Genomic DNA, 19543 nt, shown 5'->3' on the forward strand with positions numbered 1-19543 from the left:
GCTTACCAAGATGCACTTAATGTCGAACACTAAATTACAGACTCAGGCAAGCACAAGCTGCCATGAACAAGCACCAGATATGTATTTAGTTCACTACCGATGTAGAGCCGAGTGTGGACAATTATTCTCACAAACGCAGCAAGAATTCAAGTGATTAATCAAAGGGGAAGATTCAGCACTGAAAACAGACTCAGGCTAGATGTTTGTTCACTAGTTGCAGGACTTGCAGTGCACAGTTTATTTATCACATTGAACCAAAATGTGAATGTGAACCAAAACAGCTGCTAAGCTTCACAGTCAAAACCTTGCTTGCATTTTTCTTTCTTTCAAAGTGTGTTTTTGATCACATACTGACCTTGTAAAACAGCAGTAGTGACCGAAACCAGTTTTGTTACATGCAGCCGTTCAGGAGGAGCGCCAGCGAGCCAAGGACAAAAATGAGAACGAGGTGGAGTCTACCAGCTGCGCCAACGAGGACATGCCCGTGGAGAAGATCCTGGAAGCCGAGGAAGCAGTAGAACCTAAAACCGAGACCTACATCGAGACCAACCTCGGTGTGCCATCAAACTCGGTGAGTTTTTTTGTGTAATGCAGATTCAGATGATATGATTTTATGTGTATATTTACACTCATAGGAGCACACACAGTGATTTATCTAGACTTACTTTGGATGGTGGGTCGGTTTTTCCACCTACTTAGTACCTCCATTTGATACGTGGTTACTGCTTTGAGTTCTTTTCTCGTTCTCAGTATTTTACTCACTTGACAGGATGATTATCTGTCAACTGTTTCATCTTGGCTGGCTTCACAGCTTCAGTCACAATCACCTGAAGACATTCAGTATTCCAATGGTGTTCTCAAGAAAACCAAACTCATCCAACTCATTCAAATGTCCAGACTGAATAATCTCTCAGTTTAACTGGTTTGGGTTCATCGCAACTTGAGGATGTGAACTTATTCAAATATTTCTCCTTCCTCACCGATTAAACCTTTATTATGCTTTCCATGTCTGTGAGTCTGCTCGGTTCCACTTGTGTCCAAGTGCCAGAAATTTGATCATCGGACGTGACCGTGAGGGTCCGTACGGACATCCGAGTGCCCGTCTATTTTTTGTGACCTGATGGACTTTTCTGCAGAGAATTTAGTTTACAGCTATGCATGTGCTCCAGTCGGTGGACTTCAAAGAAATATAACAAATATAACTACTCCACCGTTTCCAGCTATCTGCATCCATGCCAGCAATGGAATATAATCAACGCATTATCCAAACTAAGCAGTAGCAGGAGGAAGGGTTTGTTGCAGTCTGGCTAAAGTGAGTGAGTCCATGAAAGATTGATGTGTCACAATCATATCAGAGTTTCTCTTGGTCCAAAGCCAACTTGTGTGTGTTAATGGACGCCATAGGCTTGTTTTCTTTGAATAAGCGAGACCCATCCAGTCGTGCACTGTTTAATGATATAATACATTTTTCTAATTAATTTAAGTTAAAATAACTGGCATTTGTTATTATAACATTTGTTATATATAACATTTGTTATATTGTCACTTTAAGAATAACAATACTGTGAATGCTTTTCAGCATTCACACTAATTAGTGATATGCACCATTGTTATACCAGTGATACTAGTCATACTTAAGTATTAATTTCTGATTAGCTGGAAATTAGTTGTCAATAAAAATGCCTTAGCATTAAGCACAGGTTGATTCATTTATAGATCTTCTCTACTGTTTAAATTATTGTCAAAATGTCTTTTTTATTGCATTTATTGGTTAACACTGTGTCAGTCTCAGTATTTTTCACAATTTAGTTTGTTTTCAACATCTTGACCGGAAGCTTGAAAAACACAACATCTGTGTTCTGACTTCTTTCTTTCTTCTGTCATTTTCTTAAATGTGAAAGCTTCCCAACAGCTTTCACTTAGGAGCTCCTAGGTATTGGACAGTAAATACAATAAATCTCAGTTAAAAGGCAACTTAAAATTTCTGCATATGCATGCTAAATACTAAATGTAGTGGTTTGCAGTTAGTACAAATATAAAACTTTTAGATTTATGGCTTATGAGTTATATTTTAGAAATTTATGCTTCAAAAGACTCACTGGAGCTGCTCCACCATTGTCCACAAGTTGTTTTAATTCTTTCCATGTGTGAGTGCTTCATGTATTTCAGTTCTGCAGTGAAGAGTGCCAAACGCATAAGTCAAGTCAGATTTGCCTGCATGTGGATATGCTTGCTGTAGTAATGTTTCACATCAACCACGTTTCAGATAAATTACACATTTTAGTTCCCTGTTTTTTAAAGCTTGCGGCTGTTTTTCTCATCTACCTGCTGCCTGATGGTAGACATGTTACTGAATATCAAATATAAATAACTTTGTTATCTCCTTTGGGGCTTTTTAGGTTACCACTTGTGGACTCAGGAACTAGCTTACCTGGTCTATTAGCTCCTTCACTCAGCTGTGTGTTTCCTCATATATGCCCCTTAGTATCAGCTGGGCACTGTGGGCTGTCTTTGACACAGTGGAGACTAGGAGTGATGAATAATGCAACAGACAGACTGTTCCTGAAAGCATACCACAAAGCCTCAGCTTTCTCAGGAATTCTGCTGGGAAACATGGGAAACAGAGGAGCTGTGCAGAAGCCTACCAAATGAGACGGGGAGGGGGGAGAGATGGGAGAGTGAGACTGAATGAGGGAGGGAGAGAGAGGGGACTTCTTCTGGGATTCATCTGCTTCGGGGGAAGGAAATGTCTTGTGAAGTAAAGGTAGAAATGTGAAGGCTGTTATGTGAGTAAATGGGAGCTATTTTCGGGGGGCCAGATGGAAATGTAGGAGATGAGCGTTGGCATTATAGGGAGAGGAAGTAGGAGTAGGGATTCATGGGGGAGCGGCTAGCAGCTCAGACATACTAATGCACTGAGTGTTTGGGCTCTGCCACGCTGGGTCCCTCGATGCCCGCTGCCTACCCAACACCAAGAGGAAGATTTCTAAGGGCCTCCAGAACAGATTAGAAAACCGCAGTGAAAGTGTTTAAAGGCTTGCTTTAAATGTATTCTTTGCCAACTCCTGAGCAAAATCATATTGGAATCATATGAATATGCTGAAAATAGTTTTCAAAATTAAATGTAATGCATTACACCGATGAATGTATCAAAGGCAATTTGGGATTCAATATTCTGCCCAAGGACACTTTGGTCATGTGAAGTGAAGGAGCTGGAGATCAAACCACTAACCTTTTGATTGGTAGTCGCCTTCCTTTACCTTCTAAGCTACAAACAGGTATCTGCCTGTTAAATACACAAATATTCAGGGTCATCAAGGGTCAAGAGCTTTTTGGTTTCTTTTTGTTGTCTGTTTGTAGCCGAAGTTTAATCGATGCATGGAAATAAATAAAATAAATGTCTGCATTGAAAGCAAGACAGAGAAAAGGTATTTATCGAAATATAATCTCGCAAATTGTTAGAGATTTAAATATTTATCAGCTGAATCTGCTCTCATGAGCAGTGAGTGGCTAATACAATAGAGAGTCCAATATCCTCACGCTGGAAGCCGTGAAAAATCCCCACTGCCCCCAGAGGCAAAGTCATCATACTAGCCAATGGGCTTAGCAAAAAGATAAAGTGTAACAGAGTCTAACAAGGCTAAACACTGTTGCCAGAAGAATAAACAGAAGTTGTTCTTTAATTATCTTCAACCATAAAAAATCTTTCATAATGTTAGCTGTGTTTGCACTTAATGTTACCAAGCTACTGTAAGATATATGTGAATATATAAAAAAGTGGCACAGGGCTTCTTCATGATGATGATGAAAGCAGCGGAAAACCTCACAAAGGTGAACTGGATTCCAGGCTATTGGTAGGAGATGCCTAGTCCACCAACCAAGTATTGGTAGCCTGGGCTGTGGTGGGCATTTAAAATTCTTAGCCACTACTGTATATAAACCCTAAACCAGGACATTAAGTATAGCTGGATATGGCGAGGAATGATTTGAGTGAGCGGATCAAAGTGAAGTGAATTGAAGTGAAGCCTGCAATGTTGGCAGAGGCTTGGCATGCATTCTGTCCTGACCACAAGGACTCCTCTGCTATCCAAATGTTGTTTCCCTGCCTCCCCCCTACCAGGTCTCCATTGAGAACCAGTGCTCCATGTTGTAATTAATCACATGACCTGAGTCATGAGTGTACACCATGAATAGGCCACCGCCACTGTCTAATGGTCGGGGTCTGGCCAAGCTGAATAAAGTGTGTTTATCTCATGCTGACCTAGAACAGGAGTTAAACAGTCGTTAGTAATATGCCTTTAGTCAGTGAGAGAGAGGTCTTCTTCTAAGTAGGAAGGGCAGAGGGGAAAATGTTATCATTCACTAATCCTTAGAGTTTACTTCCATTTTATACATCCCATTTTCTTTCTTTTTTGTGTTATTTCTACTGTATTTGAATAACTTTATGGAGAATTTTAATAAAAGGTCTTATCTTTCTGTTAACTATAATTATGACATATGAAGAAAGGCTTTTTTTTTTTTGTTTTTTTTATCTAAAAAGTGGGATACTTGAGTAATTCATTTTTATCCTGATCTGTGTGAGTACCCAACTTTCTCTCTGTTGTCACTCTAGTACAGTGTGGTTCAAGCATAATAATGAAAGACTGAAGGGCAAATCTTTCGTCTCCCCATGAAAATTTCATAGGGAAGAATGCAAGTTGCTCTAGTAATCGACCGCAGCAGTGGAAGGGTGTCTTGCTATAAACACTTTGATTTGCCTGGATTGAAGACAGTTTTGTTTGTGGCAGACGTATAAAAAAAATATGCCTAAATAAGCTACCCCCTCCAAAAAACAAAAAAACAGTAAATGTCAGTTTATGACCTTACTCTCTGTGTCAGGTGTTTGGTTTTTTTTGGTGTTCTTGCTGTTTTTCCTTTTTTGCCACTAATCTCCAAATTAAAAGAAAAAGAAGTAGTCTTTCTACCTGACCTGTGAGATAATTTTTTTTATAACTGTAGAGGTTATCCTTTCATGGGTCAGGGGCTGATAACATCCCAAAGTCCTCTCTTTGGCTTGAACAGTAAGTACAGTAGATGTAATGCCCGAGAATTGTTTGAGGAAGTTGTAAGCTCCTCTCCTCATCATCTTCACAGACAGTGACAAAGAAACCAGGTCAGTGTAAACACAGCTAAGATAGCCATGCAACATTCATAAGGCTTGCCATGTTTAACGAGAACCCTGGGACTTGTATTCTTACGGGGAGCGGTGGCTCAATTGTGGCGCACGCTGAAGCCCCCTGTGGTTTTTATTTGTTTTTTGCTGGGCTGTGCCCTTTGGAATGAATTAACCGGATCTGTTTATGTTTTGGGGAGGAAGCGCAGTTCACGAAAACTGTCGTACTGAGCTGCGGCGTCCAGATCTCCCACGGAGATCAGATGCTGAAATATTCATAAGGTGCCTGCTTTCTTTCTCTCCCTGAAGAAAAAAAAAAACAAGATGACTTACAGTTTTCAAAACAGTGTAGGCTTTGTGTCTGGTTTAAGTTTTTCAGATTTGAGCTGCGTATTTGCGATGCTCTGCAGTCAGTGTGTTAGTTTCACACCGCAGGGAGGGAATGTAGTGGAGAGGATGGGATAGTCTTTGCCCTGTGTTTTATAAAAGAAGAATGTGAGTGAAGAGATATTTTCTCCTTCATCTTGAGCTAATCTCCTCTGGAGAGCTGCAGTTGATGTCAGGATCCTCCTAGCTTTTAGCATCGATCTGTGGGATTTGGAGGAGAAGTTGGGGAGAAGTTGCTAACTGTTTTTGTCAGAGGGCGAGTTCATGTGGAGCTACTTAGAATTTAGGGATGCTGACTTGATTTAAAATTATGCACAAAAGCATGTTCACAAAGCCTTTGTTTACACACACGCATATCAAGAGTAGCATGTGTACTCTTGGGATGGCTGTGAATTACTTGTCAGAGAATGGCAGTATTGTTGTGGATTTTTTTTAACCCAAAGCCCAGATGGAGTTACAGTTTACTGAGTTGGTCATGGAGCATGTATGCATTGCATTAGTATTCTACCGCTACTCCCCAAGGGTCAAAGAACAATACTTTTGAATCAAATGTGACAGGACAGTTAAGGAGAACAAGTCCTTGTCTTTGCAATTTTGCATTCATTGCATGCAGAAGTTGTCTTCTTCTATAAAGGACACACTTATCATTAGATATACATTAGCAGATAAGGATCAAAACTGGCTTTGTTTTCACCTCAACTTCAGTTTGTATGTTAAAAAATAAGCTCTAAATAAAAGAAATGCATTTATTTAGGCTCATACCATTATTTTGTTGACTAAAGCTAAAAAGGTGCACACATTCTTTTCCCTTTCATTTTTTTGGTGAGCGGGAAACGTTTGTTTTCAGGAATTAAATTTTGTATGCTGCGTTGTCTATCAATGGACAAGGTTTTTTTTGCTTTTGGTGCTTGCTATGACAACTTCTATAAAAGCAATTTTGGCAGTTTGCCGGTCTGGAGCTTTCAGGTGCGTGTTAACACAATACCACAGTCTTCCCAGTGGGGAGCAGACGTCCCAGCAAAATCACCCCAAGGGCAGATGATGCACTGCACAAAGATCTCAGACAGGCCTCAGTTAGCGTGCTAAATGTTGAAGTTCATAACAAAAGACCGAACAAGTATGGCCTCTTCACTCTTCAAAGAACATGACAGAATGGCTCAGGTCCGTGAGGTTGCAATTGAACAAACCTTGAGATGAAAACCCCAAGCAATGCCATTTGGACAGAGTGTTTAGCTATAATGCACGGCATCACATTTGGTGAAAACCAAACAGAACACCTCATACCAACTGTCAAGAAAAGAAGTGGAGGCATGATGATTTGACCTGGGGACCTTTCTGTCATTGGGTCAACGATGAACTCACGATGAAATGTGAGGCAATTTGTCTGACTGCTAGAGCTTCCAGTTATGACCAAAATTTCGTCGTATATAACTGGCCAGCAACAAGACCACAACAAATTGGCTGAAAAACAAAAGATTTCAATTGCTGCATTGGCCCACAAATCTGTGCAAATATCAACCCAACTGAAATATTGTGGTGGGACCTAAAGAGAGCTGTGCATAAACAAATGCTCTTAATGAACTGCAGCAACGAGTCAACCAAATGTGGTTCTACAAGCTAGGGAATTATAGGGTGTACTTAGTTTTCACGGGACTCCTATGAAAACTTTCTTTTTCACGTGACTTTTATTTAATAATTTAGGACTCAAAAGAAAACTGTTATTTCACAGAAAGAATAGTAACATATACTGTAACATGTATTAGCCAGCAGTTTCTAGAACAGTTTGCTTAATTCATGAAGCAAACTTCTTCCAAAAAATGTTTTAAAAGCTTAAAACATTTTTGAAATTTTTATATTAATAATAATAATGGATTGCATTTATATAGCGCTTTTCAAGGCAGCCAAAGCGCTTTACAATGCCACTATTCATTCACTCTCACATTCACACACTGGTGGAGGCAAGCTACGGTTGTAGCCACAGCTGCCCTGAGGCAGACTGACAGAAGCGAGGCTGCCATATCGCGCCATCGGCCCCTCTGGCCAACACCAGTAGGGTAAAGTGTCTTGCCCAAGGACACAACGACCAGGACAGAGAGCCCGGGGAACGAACCAGCGACCTTCCGGTTACAGATACACTTCCCAACCCCCTGAGCCATGGTCGCCCTCGTTATGTCAGCTTTTTTCAGCAGACAATACAACAGAAGGTTTCTTGGTATATGAATTTGGTCACATGATTATCAGCATAATTACACAATCATTATTAGAAGCACTACTGTGAGCACATTGGTTTAACATTTTACAAAGCCGTTCCTGGTGCCGTGATAAAGTCCTCTTTGCGCTCCTAACCACTTGCTCTGTAGTAAAGTGTCAGTGGAGCCTCTCATGGGCCTCTTGAGCTCTACTAGCTGTCAGAGAGGCTGATTTGTGTTTTGGCTAAAAGGTCCCCAAAGAAAGAGTCAGCTCAGCGAAAGTTGTTTTTTCACTGACAGCTCTCTGCAGGTATTTCCTCCACAAGCTGAGACAGAATCACTGTTTGTTTTTTTGCCATACCTATTTAGAAGATATTATTCACGGCAAGCACTCATGTTGGTGTCAGTGTGTGTGTGATTACGTAGTTATAGGTACAGTGCCATGAAAAAAGCCCCTTACTGATTTCTTTTTTTTTTTGCACTTTTGTCACAGTTACATGTTTCAGATCATAACACAAATTTTAATATTAGACAAAGATATACTGAGTAAATACAACAATACAAGGAGTTTTAAAATCAATATTTTAAATTTACTAACCCTTTAAAACCTGAACCATGAAATAACTGCCAGAAATCTATAGAAAATCTCTCTATATAAATATATATAAAAATATTTGATATATCAAATTTTAATCTGCATATGTATGAGTTTTCATTTGTATTCCATTTGCTACATTAGCCATATTTTTGCAATTTAGTCATTAAAAATGTGTTATGCCAATTATATTTTATAGGGTTAAAAAAGTCACGCTGATGATATAGAAGTCTCAAAAACTCACAAAAACACATGTATCAAATACGATACGCTTGGCTTTAAAAGGTTAAGGAAATCTAAACCTTCCTTGCACCATGTGAAAAAGTAATTGCCCCCTAATATCTGGTTGTACCACCATTGGTAGCAAGTGTGAGAAATATGCAAAAGAACTTAGAAATCAGGAAGGGAGGGGAAATACGTTTTCATAGCACTGTAGCTCAATTATGCCCTAGCACAAGGCTCTCAGCCAAAAGACACAAAACTAAAATTTCAATCTTATTTAATTCACACAGTGGTTGATTTTCTGACTTATTTTAACCTGTTCTATCTTTGTCTCTCGTCCCCTGCAGCCCAACGACCCAGTGACAAATATCTGTCAAGCAGCTGACAAACAACTTTTTACCCTGGTTGAGTGGGCTAAAAGAATCCCCCACTTCTCTGAGCTGCCGCTGGACGACCAGGTCATCCTTCTACGAGCAGGTCTGTCGAGCTGACTTAAGTATTTTGCATGATCTAACCAGCAAACAATTTGCAGTGATTGGCAGTGATGATATATAATTAACAGGATATGGGTTGGAATCAATGGTCATTGTTATATGAATACATTTAATCTAATTTGCTGGTTCAACAAACCACTGATTACTCAGTGTAAGATGTATTGCATTATGCCCACTGACTGTGTATTAAAAAGGCAAGTAATTGCTGCTGTTTAAAAAAACAAGGGTTAAACAAAACAAAAATAAAAATAACAGAATCACAGGACATTGTTTTCATTGTTAAATAAGTCACATTTGTAGATACAACAGATGCCCATGAACATTAATAATATAGTCAGAAAAAAAGAGAACACTAAACTACTCTGGCCATAACCTTGGATACCTCTCGGTCATGTGACTGATGCAAGAGACAGACCCAGAGTCTCTTCATGCATCTGCTGTATGAGGAAAAGCAAGCATCACAGAAGAAGTGAATCATCTGTCACTTCTGCTACTGTCACTAACGTCACATGCAGGAAGGTCTTTTGGGTTCTCCCAACACATTGCCCTTGTTGCTTGCCTGTCACTCTAAATTACACCATTATTTTCTAAATCCTCCTCCAGGAAAAAAAAATGCTATAATGCACCCATCCCTTACCCTAAAAAAAAAACAAATAAAATAAATAAATCCTCCCATCATTCTTATCCTTTGCACATATAAAAAGATGGAGAGACTTTAGCAAAGCGGAGAGAGAGAGACATTATTCGGCAACGCTCGTCTCTGCTCTCAGGTTTTCTATAAATAACCGCTTTAGTTCTGCTGTATCACAGATAAAAGCATCCCGGCTCCTCTCATACCCAACTCAACTCTGGGGAGAAGAGGCGAGTGTTGCCAGGCAGAACAGTTAAAGGAGCCCTGTCACTCAAACGGCAGCGTCTTGTGTCTTCGGCGCTCCGTGTCGAGCCCCCTGCTTTGGCGCATCAAGCCTGTTGTCTTTATTGTGATGGCAGGCGCAGTTCATCCCGTTTACACGCTTGTCTCTTTAGAAAGCATGATTCAAATGTCTTAGTAATAACCTGATGCCTGTGCTTGAGAAAGCTGCATGCTTTTAGTGCGCAGCTTAATTGATTCATTGGAATTCCCTCCTTTGTTGTCAGTTTCATTTTGCTCGAATGCTGTGTGAACTTTTGTACTGGGGATTTCGGAGAGTGTGAGTGGTTTTATTTCTCATACTTTTTTCTCAGTCCCTCTCCTCATCTCTTTCTCAGGTTGGAACGAGCTCCTCATTGCATCATTTTCGCACCGCTCGATAGCGGTTAAAGACGGGATTCTGCTGGCAACGGGGCTGCACGTTCACCGCAACAGCGCCCACAGTGCCGGAGTGGGAGCTATCTTTGACAGGTTACTAAATTTTCTTGGACTTAGTGACATCTACATTCATGTAGAAACTGCACCAAAAACTTTTGTAAATAATATATTAGGTAGCACTTTCTAAAGGTGTGCTCGAGTAGCATGTAATGCAACCTGAAAGTAGTGCTTTGATAATATTGTGATTTATAAAGGTGGCCTATTTTTTAAGTTAATAAAAGTTAAAGAGTTAAAAAAGTATTAGAGTCTTACCGATACTCATATTTAGTATCAGCCGATATTTTGTTTAACATCGAGGGACACAAAACATTTGTTAGATGTATTTATTTATAAGTCCTTACTAAGATGTTGTAGAAATTTAAAAATAAACTTGTTTCATTGTTACAAAAACATTTGGATTAGTTGTTTATTCTCTGCCTAACTTTTGTGATGATTTGGCGGTCTAAACACATTGCATTAGAGAAGTTGTAGAGGGCCCCCTGGTGGACAAACTATGCAGCATCAATCTCGTAACATGGTTAAAGTTAGTTCTCCTGTTTCTTCATATATTTTTACATTTTTATTTATCGGCTGTTTGAAAATACTGATATCAATATAATGGCAAATGAGTAATATCAGCCAATAATATCGGCTCATCAGTGTATCGGTCAGTCTCTCTACTGATAGCACGTTAGCATTAGAAACTCAGACTAAAACTCAGAGCAAAGTCTTTGCCAGCTGTGAAACCCCATGAGGTTTTGATACAGCACAAATATTGCCAATTTGGGATAATAACTGTAACAATTCCAGTGTGTCTTTGTGAGCTGGATGTACACGCTGTTGTACAGGCTTCCTTTAATTGGCACTTGGACAATTTACATTGGCAGTTGTTTTTCTTGGCCTTAATTCATTAATTATACTGCAGTTTGTGGCGTATTTTGAGTTGCATCTGCAATGCAAAGCAGCACTCTTTCACAGCATTCTTCCATTATGATTTGTTCTTAACATCACTGGCCCCAAAATCCAAATAACGGATGTTGATCCAATTCAAGAGACAAGCGCCTTGCTTTCTGCTGTGCCAGACATTGGATTTTTGTTGTATATTTGTCTTTTAGTCCAACTTCAAGCTTTGTGCTGCAGGGAACAGCTGTGATTGGCAAACACAGACACATGATCAAGTGCTGATTTAGAGAGTGCCTAAATTGCTTTTGCTTTGCGTTTTATATTAGCAGATTGTGCATTTTAAATGTTATAATTGTGGGAAAACAAAATTCTGATCGAGATTAAAATTCTATTAAATGTCCACCCCTTGTAGAATATTTCATGTAACATTTAATCAAAACAATGAAATATTACACAAAATGGAGAATACTGTAAACCGCAGGTGGGCTTTACAGAAAACCAAGCAGCACAGGCACAATTGATTGACTCCAATATATAAAATATTTACGCCTGTACACAACAGGGGTCACACAGAACCTCTCATATCTTATATAGACAATCCATGCACCATAGAGTCACAGCGCAGCTGGATGCAGGAACCACCCTTATGAAAGTTTGTCAAATGTATAAGCAAAATATATCTTACATTTTGTTTGTATTGGTTTGGGATTTTTTGTAAATATATATTTTTTAAACTACATTACTCTTGAACAGTTCTGGTCATGGATTGTTATTATATTTTGAAAATTAAAAACTGCAAATGAAGCGCATGTTTCCTTGCACAGTTTTGGAGCCAGCAGAGAATTTGCAGCTGCACGTGCTGTCATCAGACTCAGTCAAGCCACAGTCAAACTTTGAGTACTTTCTTTGTGTCTCCCTTCTTGCGCCTCTGATCAGCAGCCTGTGCACTCAGTCATCAGCGTTCACAGCCACAGGACATATTCCATCTCTTTATTAACTGTGGCAAGCATTAAGATGCAGAGAACTGATAATGTTTCTTTATCTGGTCCACTGTCTCTTCTCCATACAAATGAAGAGACTGATCAACTTAAACGCTTGAGTCCCTTTTCTCTCTCTCTCCTTCTCTGTCCTTTTTAAAGCTCTGTTGTTCCTCCTTAAAGCAAATTGAATTAGAATGAGCTAAGAGCCACAATTGACTTTACTATCTGGGCGCGAGGAGCAGAAAGAAACGGAGTGAGAGGGAAAATAAAGAGTGCCAGGGAGAGGGTGTGACCGAGTCAAAGTGGGGTGAGGAGTTCGCGCGACTCCACACGCCACCACTCCCACCCGTGATGTCACACACAGACAGTGGGAGCACTGGTGTTAGATTACAGCTTGTGTTTACTCTGAGGCTTTCGTTTTATGAAAACCATGTACTAAATATAATTACTTTGCAGGGCTGTAAACTTTTCCACTGATCAAACTGTGCCAGTGTGGGCTCAGAGTAAGCTTGTGTGCATGTGTTTTCAAATAGAGGCAAACTTGAAAGTGGTTAAAACCGTTTTTGCAATGCACCAGTCAAGAATAGTGTGTCATGTGCAAAAAAAAAACAAATAATCCAGTTAAGTGTGATCTTTAATTTTCTGCCACTGGTTTAGTTTCATTTTACACAAATATTGTCTATTAGCCAAGAATTAAATATTCTTGACATAGTATTTTAACCTGAGTAGCATCTCTGACTGTCTCCTGTTGCTTTTGTGCAGAGTGCTGACAGAGCTGGTGTCAAAGATGAGGGACATGCAGATGGATAAGACAGAACTGGGGTGCCTTCGAGCTATTGTCCTTTTCAACCCAGGTAACCATTGTGTATATTATATAAAAGCTTTCATTTGCTGTTTGTGCAATGCAAACTCTTGTTTCTTTTTTCTCCTTTTTTTAGTTTCAACTTTCATTAAAAAAAACAAAAAATTATTCAGTAATGTAGAATGACTAAAAATATTTTAGAGAAATGGGTCATCAAACTACTGCACTGTGTAATTCTTCCTTCAGAGCAATTGTTTTATACTGGCTTTTTTTTTTCTTTCTGAACATCAGCGTATTCCAGTGAAATGCAACTTTTATTAAAAGTATAAAGATCTTGTGCACTGTGGCGTGGTGCTGCTACTGTTTCTAGCTATAATCAGCCGACACAGACGTTGCTGGAATAGAATATGAGTCATTGAGGACTCGAAGCGTAACGCTTAGTCAACACAAACTCTTCAACTTTGATTATTAAACCTTATCCCACAGCAGGATTAAAATAGAACATGACAAATGTGTCTTATCCTCATTGGCTCAGCTTTCATTTCATCAATTCCACTGGGAACAACTTTTCACATTGGGGAAATGGTCTCAAAATGCTGCTAGACTTTTGTTAAAAGTAAATATAACGTATTTAGATTCAAGAAAGAATATTATCCTGAAGTGCAATTTCTTTTCTTTTTTTTTCTTTTTTCACTGATTGAATCTCATATGATCACTCCAGCTACTATTGGCTTTGCTGTTGCATTGTGCATCACTTATGTCTCAGCTCTGGTATCTCAGCTTGTAATGGAAACTATCTCTTTGAGTTGACCTTGATTCTCTCAAGACTTCAAAAAAAGCACCATTTTTACTTGAAATTGATGAATTCTCATTTATTTTGTAATTTGACAACCTTGTGTAAATTTTACTACATTCCCCCGCAAAGGTCCAAAGAAAGAGTGCACTCTTTAATTGAGGCCCGTGTCTTGCCAAGGCACTTCTGCTATGAGTGTGCTGTTCTGTATTTAAACCTTATCCAAATGGAATCTAAGTGGACTGAACTAACCCATGAATGTGACCCAGGTTTTTAGTGACTCAGTAAGGGAGGCTCCCTGAATCTCTCTGGGGCTCTGCGGATCTGCTCACCCCGGACACACTGATCCTCTGTGTTTCACATTTTGTTCAGGCCATACCCAGACCCACTGGCCCCTGTTCACTTTTCCGCCTGATTCCTTGTTAATTAGGGGTTTGCAAGACTACACTGACTGGAAAAAAACATACGGCGGTAGGGGTGGAGGGAACAGCAAGGCAAAAATGGCCCTCAGTCCTTTTCTTTCCCACACTGTGTGATCTGGTCAAGCCATTAACAACCAATGTACATTCATTGTTTGTCAACTTCACAATGCTTTGTTCGTCAGAAATGTTAATCAAAGATGAGTCCAGTGAAGCTTAAATTGGTGCAGCTTGAGAATTGCGGTCTTAATTGGACTAGCCCAGAATGTGGAGATGCTTTTCCATATTGAGGTATGCTAGTTTTTCCACTGGGCACAAGTGCAGATTTGAAAGCTTTTTCACGCCTACTTGTTTACTTCTTTGGGGTTATTTTCTTTTTATAGTGAAGAAGAAGAATGTCCAGTTGTGTACAAATAACAGCAGCACAGCCTAGCCACGTGGTGTAGTGAATTCTTTTGTTCTTTCTGCCACTCTCCGCAGACTCTAAAGGTCTGTCCAACCCAGGCGAAGTAGAAGCTCTGAGAGAGAAAGTCTACGCGTCTTTAGAGGCCTACTGCAAACAGAAATACCCAGAGCAGCCTGGCAGGTAAGATCATAAACACCGAGCCCTTATTGTTACATTACCAGTTTGCGGTACTGAGAAAATCAAGAGCACGAGTGTGTTTTATTGTTGCAGCTGTTATTAATATTTAAAGTCTCAACCCAGACAGCCTCTCATGAGGTAGAAGTCAAAGAAAAAAGCTTGAAGTACATCCACACAAGAAATGTGTTTTATCAGTAGCTTTGAGTTCACCGTGTTATCAGTTTTGACATAGACTGTATATCAAAAATTGATGTTGTGAATTGGTATATGAATCATTGACAGAATTTCTGGATTTTTTTAAGCCAAATGTGACCATATTAGTTGAGTTGATACAGTAGATGATGTTTTAACTTATGTTATAAGCTTGATTTATGTTATACTAATTCATTGTGTTTTTTTAATGGGATGGCAATTTTGGTCATCAAAAACAAGGGGGGTATAGATATTTGCTACATTTGGTTGCAAACATGTTGGGCATGTTATCATGAGGGTATATGGGGACTGGTTAGCTTTTGGAATCAGCCTTAAGTGGTTGTTTCAGGAATTGCAGTTTCTGGCACATCTGTGGCTTATTCGTGGCTATTTTCAGCTTGAAAGTTTGCTGAAACCCATCTACAGCTGCATAAAAAACTATTAAAATTATTATTGTGTGATAGTTTTGCACTGAAGTTTTGCCATTTGCTCAAAACAGTTAGGTTTTTCTTAGTCTTATATTTAATGTGAGGCCTGTGTGTGCAAGCATCACCAGTTCTCTTAAATCATAACTTGCAGCTGGATGGATGAGCGTCTGCCTATGACAAGGTGCATATTTATGCCAAAACTAATGCCTCTGAAACTGCAAGCTTAGAAATACTTTAAAATTATTTCAGCTTTTCATCCTGTGCTAAGTTCTTGTTTTGTGTTGTGACAGATTTGCTAAGCTGTTGCTGCGATTGCCTGCACTGCGCTCCATCGGTCTTAAGTGTCTAGAGCACTTGTTCTTCTTCAAGCTCATCGGCGACACGCCCATTGACACCTTCCTTATGGAGATGCTAGAAGCCCCACATCAAATGACATAATAGAGGTGAGGGGTTGAACCCTCTTTACCTCCACCAAACCCTCCTCATCAGCCTTGGATCAAGAGGGGGGCCTCTTTTTTTTTTTTTTTTTTAAAGAATCTCCAGCAAGGGACAAATCACAAGACAGCCTTGGATGGAGAACCTCCCCCTTCCTCCCTCTTTTTCTCCTCCTCTGTCCCTTCTACCCCTCGCCTCGCTTAGATGTTTTCAAACAATGAATCCGTCACGCCCATGGGTCTGTTTTATACCTTGTAAAAAATATAAATACGAATAAGAAATATTATATATGAAAACCACGCAGCAAGACGAGTGACAACGGTGGACTGAAATGAGGACGGACAGAGGACAAAAGAAACATATTGAGCCATTGTTTTCATCATCGCTTTTCCTACACCTTGACAAGAAAAAGCCGAGATGATCAGGTTTTAACACATAAAGACAGAGTTGCTCTTGCATATGTGTGTGTGTGTGTATGTGTGTGTATATATATATATATATATATATATATATATATATATATACACACACATATTGAACAGTAATGATGTCATAATTGGACACTCAACGTTGTGATTGGGACAATCGTGGGCTCTTGAGAGCCTTGGGCTGTTTAGACTTGGACCTGAGCCCTCACTGTCTTTCATGGCTGAACTTAATTAAGAGGGGCGGGCTGGTTCGGGGAAATAAGTCTGCTTAAAGGAACTTGTCTGTTCCTGCCTGACTCAACTAAGCACGTCAGGTCTTGCACTAGCTGTGTTCTTTTTTCAATGTGTGAGCTTTCTGGAGAATTCAGAGGTGGGTTAACAAGGTTGCAAGAGCTCAAAACCCTCAGGTCTCTGCCCAATTCCAACAAATACAACCATGTCTTACTCTAAACACTGTGCAACACTGGGGAGGATGTTGTGGTAGTCCACTTATCAACCCTTCAGTTCGCGTATTGCTCGACAGAGAGTTGGGAAAGTTTGTTATGTACAATCTACACACAGGACCATTCAGGCTGTTTTACAGTACCCAACTTTAAGCTTTACAGCCCACTGGATGCTCTGAAAGGCTACCAGCACACGGAGGAACAACATATATTTTGGAAAGTAACATTTCCAACATTTGGCCTTCATCACGACAAGCTTAGACGCCTGGAAAGTTTGTGCACACTCACACTGTGGGTAAACGTCCTAGTTTTGCCAGGCTCTTAGCTCCTTATCGTCCATTCTCCACCTTCTCCACCTCGCCTTTCATGTGAATTCCAGCACACCATTTACACCTCCACACTCTGCTCAACACAGCGGGTATTAGCTTTTCAAAACACCTCATATCTACCTGTACAGAAACAGTGTTGACGTTATTTTCAGTTTTCACTTTTAACGACAGCAATGCACAATTTACCTCTGCCTCCATCCTTCGGACCTTCGGTTCTTGATACCCATTTAGGATTAGACCATATACAGTATGTGAGAGATGTACTTGTTGCTGTTGCAGCAGGAGCCATTATTTGTTTGTTTGTTTGTTACTTGGCACTTAACCTCATGACTGTGGAGTCGGGTTTCTAAACAGAGAGCTGATGTCGATGTAATTGACCTCTGAGGTGGACTCTGGCCCCAACCCAATCAGGAACGCCACAATTGTTTAACACCTCAGAGGGACACACACACACACATACACACTCGCTCTCTCTGCACTTCTCTGGACAACCAAGTGTCGTATAAGTTGAACTGAAATGTTAAATATCCATGTTTCTACATATATACATGTTGTGTATAAATATGCTTTATGCCCATATTCTGCTTTCTCCCCCCTCCTCTGCTTTTCTGTAAATGCTGCAGCTGCTGCAAAACTATGCATCAATTGCATTTCCAAAGATTGTCCACAGATCTGAGATCTTTTAAAGAAATGTGTTTGTCAAATGTGGGTCCACTGCAAGTTTTTTACTGACAGGAGAAAATAATACCAAGGGTTTTGTTGTTGTTTTTTTAAAGATATTTAGGGGTTATTTAGCTCTGGTTTACTCACATTTGATTGAAATGAACTCAAACTTGTATTTAACCAGGCAAGTTATTAAAAGACAACTGCTCTTTACAGCAGTGGCCTGGTAAAAAGGCAAAGCCTCTCAAGTAAATGTGGCCATTATAAGTAAGGGCTAAAACAAATTCTGACATGGTAACCCTCGATGACAAAAATCTGCCCAGAAACAGAAGGACATATAAGCACCAGCGAAAGTACTCAAACCTAAACTTTGTGATAGGTCACACTACAGCAGGTGTCACCAGGATTTCAAACAAACTCACCAAGTGTAAAAAACAAAATTAAAAAAAAAAAAAACACCAGCTTTGCTACTGCAGATAATAATAATACTTATGACGGTTAAAAAGATTTAAATAGGATTTTCTTTCTATATCTGCATCTTTGCTACTCTTTCATAAGCACCTTTACACTATCTGAACCTGGGAAACAAAAGAAGAAAAAAAAGAAACCCGAGCACTGTGTTTTCATTACATTTTGATAAAAGTCAGATTTTTAATGGGGTCTGAGGAAATGTATGGAGTCTTGAGAGTGTGCCCTTTGAACATAATTTGCTTGATAGTAATGGATAAATGAAAATCTGAATTGCACTGAAAATGTAAGTAAATTAAGCGTATGAAATAAAATCCATGCTTAAAATGATAAAACAATTTTTTTTAATCAGCTGGTGTTTCATGTATATTTCATCATATCCAGCCTCGCAGTTGGTTTATGAAAAATGAAACTCGTGGGAAGCAATCGGAGCTTAGTTTAGCTGTCAGCTACTGATGTTGAGTTTATTAGCACATTAATCAATTGTAATCATGCTTTGAGGGTCATCAAGACTCCATAGATTTCTGACTCAGAAAAAAAAACAAACCATTCTGTAAAATGTCCGTATGTCAGTTTTTCATCATTATTTGGTGCTAGTTTTATAATAAATAGCACGCGCTGGGAGAGAACTTGTAAATGTCATTCCACCTCTGTGAAACTGATCCCCCAGATGGCCAATGATCTCTTTTGTCTTACGATGAAAAAAATCAAAAAGTCAGTTCATACACGCTGGCTCTGAAATGTCAGATGCTATACAGCTCAAGCAGGACTGCAAGGTTTACTTTGGGTGAGGGAGAAGTTTGGGTAAGAGGAAAGGGAGGGATGTAGTAGCAGTTTAAGAGCTGCGAGCTCCTTCTAGTGGAAGAGAAAGAGCGCTGCAACATAACTTGAATTTTTGTTGTCGTTGTTGTCGTTGTTGTTGTTGTTTTTGTTGTTAACAAAAAGAAGGCACTTTCTAACCGCATTACTATCATCAATATTCCTTTGGCTCAGACAAAACCTCAGTATCTGTGCTTATTAAAACTGAGTAAAGTAGCAATAACGTCAAAAAGACCTATTGGCTTTGTGTTTGATTCTTATTCTCCATTTTCATTGAGGTGGCCTGAATATTACAACCTATCCATGTGACAGTATTGACTGCCAGCTTGAGCTTACAGTATTTATACTATTGAAAAAAATATATATATATATGTAGATATACATCTATATATACATACTTGTTTGTCTGTTAAATCAAAAACGTTCATACATTTTCAGAGGAAACTATTTTTAGAGGCTGATTTTCATCAAGAAAAGCAGATGATAAAACAA

At 39.4% G+C, this 19543-nt stretch overlaps 1 protein-coding gene across 5 annotated transcripts in view; it reads left to right on the forward strand.

Annotated features, from left to right (window-relative positions):
- The window catches only part of rxraa (retinoid X receptor, alpha a), a 106748-nt gene extending 87589 nt beyond the window's left edge, over positions 1-19159 (forward strand). For 3 of the 5 annotated variants that reach the window (XM_085165929.1, XM_085165925.1, XM_085165924.1), the window contains exons 6-11: positions 387-571; positions 8893-9022; positions 10288-10420; positions 13012-13103; positions 14744-14849; positions 15757-19159. In XM_085165929.1, the coding sequence (XP_085022055.1) occupies positions 387-571; positions 8893-9022; positions 10288-10420; positions 13012-13103; positions 14744-14849; positions 15757-15904 (794 nt within the window). In that variant the 3' untranslated portion in view covers positions 15905-19159. The remainder of the gene's footprint in view (positions 1-386; positions 572-8892; positions 9023-10287; positions 10421-13011; positions 13104-14743; positions 14850-15756) is intronic. The other 2 variants (XM_085165927.1, XM_085165928.1) reach the window with 1 other exon arrangement.
- The last annotated feature ends 384 nt before the right edge of the window (positions 19160-19543 follow it).

Source organism: Neolamprologus multifasciatus, chromosome 7 (genome assembly GCF_963576455.1).
Source record: "Neolamprologus multifasciatus chromosome 7, fNeoMul1.2, whole genome shotgun sequence".
In the NCBI taxonomy this organism is placed as follows: domain Eukaryota; kingdom Metazoa; phylum Chordata; class Actinopteri; order Cichliformes; family Cichlidae; genus Neolamprologus; species Neolamprologus multifasciatus.